The following is a 12,415-nucleotide window of genomic DNA, read 5'->3' on the forward strand; positions in this document are numbered from 1 at the left end:
GTGGATGGGTGAGTGGGTGAGTGAGTGAGTGGGTGAGTGAGTGGGTGGGTGGGTAGGTGAATGGGTGAGAGAGTGGATGAGTGGGTGAGAGAGTGAGTGAGTGGGTGAGCGGGTGGGTGGGTGGGTGGGGTGAGTGAGTGGGTGGGAGAGTGAGTCACTGAGTGAATGGGTGAGTGGGTGAGTGGGTGAGCGGGTGAGCGGGCGAGTGGGTGAGCGGGTGAGTGAGTGGGTGAGTGGGTGGGTGGGTGAGAGAGTGGGTGAGAGAGTGAGTGAGTGGGTGGGTGGGTAGCTAGGTGGGTGAGTGAGTGGGTGGGTGGGTGGGTGAGTGGGTGGGTGGATGAGTGAGTGGGTGGGTGGGTGAGTGGGTGGATGGGTGGGTGAGTGGGTGAGTGAGTGAGTGGGTAGGTGGGTGAGCGAGTGGGTGAGTGGGTGAGTGGGTGGGTGAGTGAGTGGGTGGGTGGGTGGGTGAGTGAGTGGGTGGGTGGATGAGTGAGTGGGTGGGTGGGTGGGTGAGTGGGTGGATGGGTGGGTGAGCGGGTGAGTGAGTGGGTGGGTGAGTGGGTGGGTGGGTGGGTGAGTGGGTGGGTGGGTGGGTGAGTGGGTGGGTGAGTGAGTGGGTGGGTGGGTGGGTGGGTGAGTGAGTGGGTGGGTGGGTGGGTGGGTGAGTGAGTGAGTGAGTGGGTGGGTGAGTGGGTGAGTGAGTGGGTGGGTGAGCGGGTGGGAGAGTGGGTGGGTGGGTGGGTGGGTGAGTGGGTGGGTGGGTGAGTGGGTGGGGAGGTAGGTGGGTGAGTGGGTGGGTGAGTGGGTGAGTGGGTGAGTGAGTGGGTGAGTGGGTGAGTGGGTGAGTGGGTGAGAGAGTGAGTGGAGAGTGAGTGAGTGGGTGAGCGGGTGGGTGGGTGGGTGAGTGGGTGGGTGAGTGAGTGAGTGGGTGGGTGGGTGAGAGAGTGGGTGAGAGAGTGAGTGGGTGAGTGGGTGAGAGAGTGGGTGAGTGAGTGGGTGAGTGAGTGAGTGGGCGAGTGGGTGGGTGAGAGAGTGAGTGGGTGAGTGGGTGGGTGAGAGAGTGGGTGAGAGAGTGGGTGAAAGAGTGGGTGAGTGGGTGGGTGAGTGGGTGAGTGGGTGGGTGGGTGAGTGGGTGAGTGGGTGGGTGGGTGAGAGAGTGGGTGAGAGAGTGGGTGAGTGAGTGGGTGGGTGAGTGGGTGAGTGGGTGGGTGGGTGAGAGAGTGGGTGAGAGAGTGGGTGAGAGAGTGGGTGAGTGGGTGGGAGAGTGAGTGAGTGGGTGGGTGGGTGAGTGAGTGGGTGAGTGGGTGAGAGAGTGAGTGGGTGAGTGGGTGAGAGAGTGAGTGGGTGAGTGGGTGAGAGAGTGAGTGGGTGAGTGGGTGAGAGAGTAAGCGTGGTGAGTGTGGTGAGTGTGGTGAGTGTGGTGAGTGTGGTGAGCGTGGTGAGCGCTGGCACCTGGCGAGAATTGCGATGTCATCCCACATGAGGTGCTGCTCCAGCGTAGCAGTCGGTGAGAGGCAAGTCTTGTCTATGATACGGCACATCCTGCCTATCACCTGGGGAGAGAGAGGGGGTGAGTGGGAAAGTGAGTGGGTGAGTGGATGGGTGAGTGGATGGGTGAGTGGGTGAGTGAGTGGATGGGTGAGTGGGTGGGTGGGTGAGTGGGTGAGTGGGTGACTGAGTGAGTGAGTGGGTGAGTGAGTGAGTGAGTGAGTGGGTGACTGAGTGAGTGAGTGGGTGAGTGGGTGAGTGAGTGAGTGAGCAGTCGGTGAGAGGCAAGTCTTGTCTATGATACGGCACATCCTGCCTATCACCTGGGGAGAGAGGAGGGGTGAGTGGGAAAGTGAGTGGGTGAGTGGATGGGTGAGTGAGTGGGTGAGTGGGTGGGTGAGTGAGTGAGTGGGTGAGTGAGTGGGTGAGTGGGTGAGTGAGTGGGTGAGTGAGTGAGTGAGTGGGTCAGTGGGTGGGTGAGTGAGTGAGTGGGTGGGTGGGTGAGTGAGTGGGAAAGTGGGTGAGTGGGTGAGTGGGTGAGTGAGTGGGTGAGTGGGTGACTGAGTGAGTGAGTGGGTGGGTGGGTGAGTGAGTGAGTGAGCAGTCGGTGAGAGGCAAGTCTTGTCTATGATACGGCACATCCTGCCTATCACCTGGGGAGAGAGAGGGGGTGAGTGGGAAAGTGAGTGGGTGGGTGGGTGGGTGAGTGAATGAGTGGGTGAGTGAGTGGGTGGATGAGTGGGTGGATGAGTGGGTGGATGAGTAAGTGGGTGGGTTGAGTGGGTGGGTGAGTGGGTGGGTGGGTGAGTGAATGAGTGGGTGGGTGAGTGAGTGAGTAGGTGGGTGAGTGACTGAGTGGGTGGGTGAGTGGGTGAGTGGGTGACTGAGTGAGTGAGTGGGTGGGTGAGTGAGTGGGTGGGTTGAGTGGGTGGGTGAGTGGGTGGGTGAGTGGGTGGGTGAGTGGGTGGGTGAGTGGGTGAGTGGATGGGTGAGTGGGTGAGTGAGTGGATGGGTGAGTGGGTGAGTGAGTGGGTGGATGAGTGGGTGGATGAGTAAGTGGGTGGGTTGAGTGGGTGGGTGAGTGGGTGGGTGGGTGAGTGAATGAGTGGGTGGGTGAGTGAGTGAGTAGGTGGGTGAGTGACTGAGTGGGTGGGTGAGTGGGTGAGTGGGTGACTGAGTGAGTGAGTGGGTGAGTGAGTGAGTGAGTGGGTGACTGAGTGAGTGAGTGGGTGAGTGGGTGAGTGAGTGAGTGAGCAGTCGGTGAGAGGCAAGTCTTGTCTATGATACGGCACATCCTGCCTATCACCTGGGGAGACAGGAGGGGTGAGTGGGAAAGTGAGTGGGTGGGTGAGTAAGTGGGTGAGTGGGTGAGTGAGTGGGTGGGTGGGTGGGTGAGTGAGTGGGTGGGTGAGTGAGTGGGTGAGTGGGTGACTGAGTGAGTGAGTGGGTGAGTGGGTGAGTGAGTGAGTGAGCAGTCGGTGAGAGGCAAGTCTTGTCTATGATACGGCACATCCTGCCTATCACCTGGGGAGAGAGGGGGGTTGAGTGGGAAAGTGAGTGGGTGGGTGAGTGGGTGAGTGAGTGAGTGAGTGGGTGAGTGGGTGAGTGAGTGAGTGGGTGAGTGAGTGGGTGGGTGGGTGAGTGAGTGAGTGGGTGAGTGAGTGGGTGGGTGGGTGGGTGAGTGAGTGAGTGAGTGGATGGGTGAGTGGGTGAGTGAGTGGGTGGATGAGTGGGTGGATGAGTAAGTGGGTGGGTTGAGTGGGTGGGTGAGTGGGTGAGTGGGTGGGTGGGTGAGTGAATGAGTGGGTGGGTGAGTGAGTGAGTAGGTGGGTGAGTGACTGAGTGGGTGGGTGAGTGGGTGAGTGGGTGACTGAGTGAGTGAGTGGGTGAGTGAGTGGGTGAGTGGGTGACAGAGTGAGTGAGTGGGTGGGTGGGTGAGTGAGTGAGTGAGCAGTCGGTGAGAGGCAAGTCTTGTCTATGATACGGCACATCCTGCCTATCACCTGGGGAGAGAGAGGGGGTGAGTGGGAAAGTGAGTGGGTGGGTGAGTGGGTGAGTGAGTGAGTGGGTGAGTGGGTGGGTGAGTGAGTGAGTGGGTGGGTGAGTGAGTGGGTGGGTTGAGTGGGTGGGTGAGTGGGTGGGTGAGTGGGTGGGTGAGTGGGTGGGTGAGTGGGTGAGTGGATGGGTGAGTGGGTGAGTGAGTGGATGGGTGAGTGGGTGAGTGAGTGGGTGGATGAGTGGGTGGATGAGTAAGTGGGTGGGTTGAGTGGGTGGGTGAGTGGGTGAGTGGGTGGGTGGGTGAGTGAATGAGTGGGTGGGTGAGTGAGTGAGTGGGTGACTGAGTGAGTGAGTGGGTGAGTGAGTGGGTGAGTGGGTGACTGAGTGAGTGGGTGGGTGGGTGAGTGAATGAGTGGGTGGGTGAGTGAGTGAGTGGGTGACTGAGTGAGTGAGTGGGTGAGTGAGTGGGTGAGTGGGTGACTGAGTGAGTGACTGAGTGGATAGTTGAGTGAGTGGCTGGGCGAGCGAGAGGCACATCCTGCCTATAACTCACCCACCCGCCCACCCGCCCACTCACCCTCCTCACCACGGTTCCTCACCGCCCGCCGGGTCCTCACCTTGCTTGACACCAGCTTGACGTTGCCGGAGGCGAGCGCCACCGCTGTATCGGCCATCACCTCGGCCTTGACGGAACCCAGACCGCCCGTGGCGCTGGTTTTGATGAAGCTGTCCAGCACCACGTCCAGCAGGTCGGTGATCTGGGGGGCGGGGAGCGGAGGAGGGTGGAGCGTGCGGTGAGGACTCACTCACCCACACACTCACTCACCCACTCACACACACACTCACACACACACTCACACGCACACTCACTCACCCACACACACACTCACCCACACTCACTCACCCACACACTCACTCACGGACTCACACGCTCACCCACACTCACACACTCACACGCACGCTCACTCACACACTCACCCACACACACAACCACACACTCACACACACCCACCCACTCACACACTCACACATTCACAAACCCACCCACACACCCACACACTCACACACTCTCACTCACCGACACACTCACACACTCACACACTCTCACTCACACACTCACACACACACACCCACACACTCAACCACACACTCACACACACCCACCCACTCACACACTCACACATTCACAAACCCACCCACACACCCACACACTCTCACTCACCGACACACTCACACACACCCACCCACCGACACACACACTCTCACTCACCGACACACTCACACACTCACTCACCCACCCACCCACTCACCCACTCACCCACCCACCCACTCACTCACCCACCTGCTCACCCACTCACTCACTCACTCTCTCACCCACTCACCCACCAACTCACCCACTCACCCACCCATCCACCCACTCACCCACTCTCCCACCCACTCACTCACTCACTCACCCACTCACTCTGTCACCCACTCACCCACCCACCCACCCGCTCACCCACTCACCCACCCACCAACCCACTCACTCTCTCACCACGCTCACTCTCCCACCCACTCACTCACTCACCCACTCACTCACCCACCCACTCACCCACTCTCTATCTCACTCACTCACTCACCCACACACCCACCCACTCACCCACCCACTCACCCACCCACTCACCCACTCACCCACCCACTCACCCACCCACTCACCCACCCACTCACCCACCACCCCCGGTGTCAGGCTAGGTGCACCCACCTGCCCGAGACTGCCCCAGATCTTGGCCTGTATGGAAGGATACATCTGCTTCTCGTTGATGGTCATGGTGATGAGCTTGTCCAGGATGGCCGATACTCGCTGACGCTTCGCATCATCCGAGTGCTTGCAGAAGCGGACCAAGTTGGAGAGCCACGGGGTCATGTACTCCAGACACAGGTGCTTCAGTTCGATACCTGGACGGGGTGCGGCAAGAGAGAGAGACGCAGAGACACAGAGGCACAGGGACGAGGATACACACACACACACACACAGATACAGAGACACAGGGACACGGATACACACACACACAGAGATACATAGACACAGGGACACAAACAGAGACACAGACAGAGATACACACACACACAGAGATACAGATACATACACACACACACACAGAGATACAGAGACACAGGGACACAAACAGAGACACAGACAGAGATACACACACACACACACAGATACAGATACAGAGACACAAACACAGAGACACAGAGACATAGACAGAGACACACAGTGATACAGACACAGAGACAAACACAGAGACACACAGACACAGAGACACACAGACACACAGACACAGAGACAGAGACACAGACACACAGAGACACAGGGACACAAACAGAGACACAGACAGAGATACACACACACACACAGAGATACAGATACAGAGACACAAACACAGAGACACAGAGACACAGACACACAGTGACACAGACACACAGTGACACAGACACAGAGACACACAGACACAGAGACACACAGACACAGAGACACACAGACACACAGACAGAGACACAGACACACAGAGACACAGGGACACAAACAGAGACACAGACAGAGATACACACAGATACAGAGACACAGATACAGAGACACAAACACAGAGACACAGACACAGAGACACAGAGACGCAGATACAGAGACATATACACAGACACACAGACACAGAGACACAGATACACACAGAGAGATACACACAGATACAGAGACACAAACACAGAGACACAGACACAGAGACACAGAGATGCAGATACACAAACAAAGATACAGACACACACACACACAGAGAGATACACACAGATAGATACGCACGCAGAGAGATACAGACAGAGAGATACACACAGAGACATAGACACAGATACACACGCACAGATACACAGACAGAGACACACAGACACACACACACAGAGATACAGACGCACACACACACATAGAGAGATACACACAGATAGATACGAACACAGAGAGATACAGACACAGAGAGATACACACAGATAGATACACACAGAGACATAGACACAGATACAGAGACACAAACACAGAGACACAGACACAGAGACACAGAGGCATAGACACACAGTGACACAGACACAGAGACACACACAGAGATACACAGACACAGAGACACACAGATACACAGACACAGAGACACAGAAACACAGGGACACGGATACACACACACACACACAGAGATACAGACACACACATAGAGAGATACACACAGATAGATACGCACACAGAGAGATACAGAGACACAGATACAGAGACACAGGGACACGGACACACACACACACACATAGAGAGATACACACAGAGAGATACAGACACAGAGACACACACACAGAGATACACAGACACAGAGACACACACAGACACACAAATACACAGGGATACACATGCACACACACACACAGAGATACAGACACACACACACACATAGAGAGATACACACAGATAGATACGCACACACAGAGATGCAGACACAGAGAGATACAGACACAGATAGACACACACACACAGATACACAGACACAGAGACACACAGACACACAGACACACAGAGACACAGGGACACAGATATACACACACACAGAGATACAGACACACACATCGAGAGATACACACAGATAGATACGCACACAGAGAGATGCAGACACAGATAGATACAGACACAGAGATACAGACACAGAGATACACACAGAGACATAGACACAGATACAGATACACAGACACAGAGACACAGAGACACACACAGAGACACAAATACAGAGACACAGGGACACAGATACACACACACAGAGATACAGACACACACACACAGAGAGATACACATAGATAGATATGCACACAGAGAGATACAGACACAGAGAGATACACACAGATAGATACAGACACAGAGATACACACAGACATAGACACAGACACAGATACAGAGACAGAGACACAGAGACACAGATAGATACACAGAGAGACATAGACACAGATACAGAGACACAGAGACACAGATACACACACACACAGAGATACAGACACAGATACAGAGACACAAACACAGAGACACAGACACAGAGACACAGACACACAGTGACACAGACACAGAGACACACACAGAGATACACAGACACAGAGACACACAGACACACAGACACAGAGACAGAGACACAGACACACAGATACAGATACAGAGACACAGACACAGACACACACACAGAGATACAGACACACACACACAGAGATACAGACACACACACACATAGAGAGATACACGCAGATAGATACAGACACAGAGACACACACACACAGAGATACACAGACACAGAGACACACAGACACAGAGACACAGGGACGCAGATACACACAGAGAGATACAGACACACAGGGACACAGATACACACACACAGAGATACAGACACACACACAGAGAGATACACACAGATAGATACGCACACAGAGAGATACAGACACAGAGATACACACAGAGACATAGACACAGATACAGAGACACAAACACAGAGACACAGATACAGAGACACAGACACAGAGACACAGATAGATACACACAGAGACAGACACAGATACAGAGACACAGATACAGAGACACAAACACAGAGACAAAGACACAGAGACACAGAGACACAGAGACATAGACACACAGACACACAGACACAGAGACAGAGACACACAGAGAGATACACACACAGAGAGATACACACAGATACAGAGACACAAACACAGAGACACAAACACAGAGACACAGACACAGAGACACAGATACACACACAGAGACACAGATACACACACACAGAGATACAGACACAGATACAGAGACACAAACACAGAGACACAGACACAGAGACACAGAGACATATACACAGACACACAGTGACACAGACACAAAGAGACACACAGACACAGAGACAGACACACAGACACAGAGACAGACACACAGACACAGAGACACAGATACAGATACACACACACAGACACAGACACACAGATACAGAGACACAGAGACACAGATACACACACACAGAGATACAGACACACACACACACACATTGAGAGATACACACAGATAGATACAGACACAGAGAGATGCAGACACAGAGAGATTCAGACAGAGATACACACACACAGAGATACACACAGAGACATAGACACAGATACAGAGACACAAACACAGAGACACAGTCACAGAGACACAGATAGATACACACAGAGACAGACACAGATACAGAGACACAGACACAGAGACGGACACACAGACACAGAGACACAGATACAGATACACACACACACAGATACAGACACAGAGACACAGACAGAGAGATACACACAGAGAGAAACAGACACAGAGACACACACAGAGATACACACAGAGATACACACAGATACAGAGACACAGAGACACACAGACACAGAGACACACAGACACAGAGACACAGAGACACAGATACAGAGACACAGATACAGAGACACACACAGAGATACACACACAGATACACACACAGAGACACACACACAGATACACACACAGAGACACACAGAGATACACACACAGAGACACACACAGAGATACACATACACAGAAACACAGACACAGAGATACACACAGAGACACAGACACATACACAGAGACACACACACAGAGACACACACACAGAGACATACAAAGACAAAGATACACACACAGAGACACACACACACACGCGTGCCACCCACGACTCACTGGACTTGCTGAACCCACCCACCCACTCACCCACCACTCCACCCACCACCACCACCCACCACACCACCACCACACCACCACACCATCACCACCACCACCCACTGGACTTGCTGAACCCATCCACCCACTCACCCACCACTCCACCCACCACACCACACCACCACCACCAGCACCACCACCACCACCACCCCACCACCACCACACCACCACCACCACCACTCCACACCACTCCACCACCACACCACCACCACGCCACAACCACCACCACTCACTGGACTTGCTGAGCCCACTCACCCACTCACCCACCACTCCACACACCACCACCCACCACCACCCACTACACCACCGCCACCACCACACCACCACCACCACACAACCACACCACCACCACCACCACACCACCACCACACAACCACACCACCACCACCACCACACCACCACCACCACACAACCACACCACCACCACACCACCACCACCACACAACCACACCACCACCACCACCACCACCACACCACCACCACCACACCACTCACTGTACTTGCTGAACCCACCCACCACTCCACCCACCACACCACCACCACACAACCACCACACAAACACCACCACCACCACCCACTGGACTTGCTGAACCCCGAGATGCACTCCTCCAGGAACTCGAGCGTGAGGTGAGGCTCGTTGAGGGCCAGCGTCTTGCTGATGGACACGATGAAGAGGGTGTTGTTGGCCGGGATGCACAAGCCAGACGTCTCCAGCAGCTGACCCTCGATCTTCAGGTTGAACGTGCAGGTGAGAGCGCAGAGCAAGTTGTAGGCCGCAGAGCTGCCAACGGGGGGCGAGACGGGCCGAGTGGGTGGGTGGGCGCGGGGGGAGACGCGGGGAGACGCGGGAAGACACTGGGGGAGACGCGGGGAGACGCGGGGAGACGCGGGGAGACGCGGGGAGACACTGGGAGAGACTGGGAGAGACTGGGAGAGACTGGGAGACATTGGGAGAGACTGGGAGACACTGGGAGAGACTGGGAGAGACTGGGAGACACCGGGAGAGACTGGGAGAGACTGGGAGACACTGGGAGAGACAGGGAGACACGGGGGAGACTGGGAGACACTGGGGGAGACTGGGAGACACTGGGAGAGACAGGGAGAGACTGGGAGAGACTGGGAGAGACTGGGAGAGACTGGGAGAGACTGGGAGACATTGGGAGAGACTGGGAGACACTGGGAGAGACTGGGAGAGACTGGGAGACACCGGGAGAGACTGGGAGAGACTGGGAGACACTGGGAGAGACAGGGAGACACGGGGGAGACTGGGAGACACTGGGGGAGACTGGGAGACACTGGGAGAGACAGGGAGAGACTGGGAGACACTGGGAGACACTGGGAGAGACTGGGAGAGACTGGGAGACAGAGAGAGACTGGGAGACACTGGGGGAGACTGGGAGACACTGGGAGAGACAGGGAGAGACTGGGAGACGCTGGGAGAGACTGGGAGACACTGGGAGAGACTGGGAGAGACTGGGAGACACCGGGAGAGACTGGGAGAGACTGGGAGACACTGGGAGAGACAGGGAGACACGGGGGAGACTGGGAGACACTGGGGGAGACTGGGAGACACTGGGAGAGACAGGGAGAGACTGGGAGAGACTGGGAGACACTGGGAGAGACTGGGAGAGACTGGGAGACACTGGGAGAGACACTGGGAGAGACTGGGAGAGACTGGGAGAGACTGAGAGAGACTGGGAGATACTGGGAGAGACTGGGAGAGACTGGGAGACACTGGGAGAGACTGGGAGAGACTGGGAGACACTGGGAGAGACAGGGAGACACGGGGGAGACTGGGAGACGCTGGGAGAGACTGGGAGGGACTGGGAGAGACTGGGAGAGACTGGGAGAGACTGGGAGACACTGGGAGAGACTGGGAGAGACTGGGAGACACTGGGAGAGACACTGGGAGAGACTGGGAGAGACTGGGAGAGACTGAGAGAGACTGGGAGATACTGGGAGAGACTGGGAGAGACTGGGAGACACTGGGAGAGACTGGGAGACACTGGGAGAGACTGGGAGAGACTGGGAGACACTGGGAGACACAGAGAGAGACTGGGAGACACTGAGAGACACGGGTAGACACTCGGAGACACTGGGAGAGACTGGGAGAGATTGGGAGAGACTGGGAGACACTGGGAGACACAGAGAGAGACTGGGAGACACTGGTAGACACTCGGAGACACTGGGAGAGACTGGGAGAGACTGGGAGAGACTGGGAGAGACTGGGAGACACTGGGAGAGACTGGGAGAGACTGGGAGACACATAGAGAGACTGAGAGAGACTGGGAGAGACTGAGAGACACCGGGAGACACTGGGAGAGACTGAGAGAGACTGGGAGACACTGGGAGAGACTGGGAGAGACTGGGAGACACTGGGAGAGACTGGGAGACACTGGGAGACACTGGGAGACGCTGGGAGACACTGGGAGACGCTGGGAGACACTGGGAGAGACTGGGAGACACTGGGAGAGACAGGGAGAGACTGGGAGAGACTGGGAGACACGGGGAGAGACAGGGATAGACTGGGAGAGACTGCGAGAGACTGAGAGACACTGGGAGAGACTGAGAGAGACTGGGAGAGACTGGGAGAGACTGGGAGAGACTGGGAGACACTGGGAGAGACTGGGAGACACTGGGAGAGACTAGGAGAGACTGGGAGACACTGAGAGACTGTGAGACACTGGGAGACACTCGGAGACACTGGGAGAGACTGGGAGACACAGAGAGAGACTGGGAGACACTGAGAGACTGTGAGACACTGGGAGACACTCGGAGACACTGGGAGAGACTGGGAGACACTGGGAGAGACTGGAGGAGCCTCTCTCTGTGTCTGCCTCTCTACGTGTCTCTGCATCTCCGTGTCTCCGCGTGTCTCTGTCTCTCCGTGTGTCTGTGTCTCTTCGTGTATCTCTCTGTCTCTCTCTCCGTGTCTCTCCGTGTCTCTGTGTGTATCTGTCTCTCTCTCCATGTCTCCGTGTCTCTGTGTCTCTCCGTGTCTCTCCGTGTATCTCTGTCTCTCTCTCCGTGTCTCTGTGTCTCTCCGTGTTTCCCTGTGTCTCTCTGTGTCTCTGTGTCTCTCCGTGTGTCTCTCCGTGTCTCTCCGTGTCTCTGCGTGTCTCTGTGTGTCTCACCGGA

At 55.7% G+C, this 12,415-nt stretch overlaps 1 protein-coding gene across 1 annotated transcript in view; it reads right to left on the minus strand.

Moving 5' to 3' along the window:
- The window catches only part of LOC142923126 (neurofibromin-like), a gene marked incomplete at its 5' end in the record, with an annotated part of 108,664 nt that overhangs the window by 57,315 nt on the left and 38,934 nt on the right, over positions 1–12,415 (minus strand). Inside the window, 4 exon segments of the mRNA XM_076064067.1 lie at positions 1,453–1,553; positions 4,104–4,244; positions 5,228–5,421; positions 9,856–10,058. Coding sequence (XP_075920182.1) covers positions 1,453–1,553; positions 4,104–4,244; positions 5,228–5,421; positions 9,856–10,058 — 639 coding nt within the window.

This window comes from Petromyzon marinus, unplaced genomic scaffold, assembly GCF_048934315.1.
Source record: "Petromyzon marinus isolate PM22_M1 ecotype Great Lakes invasive population unplaced genomic scaffold, UKy_Petmar_22M1.pri1.0 PM_Scaffold_290, whole genome shotgun sequence".
Taxonomy (NCBI): domain Eukaryota; kingdom Metazoa; phylum Chordata; class Hyperoartia; order Petromyzontiformes; family Petromyzontidae; genus Petromyzon; species Petromyzon marinus.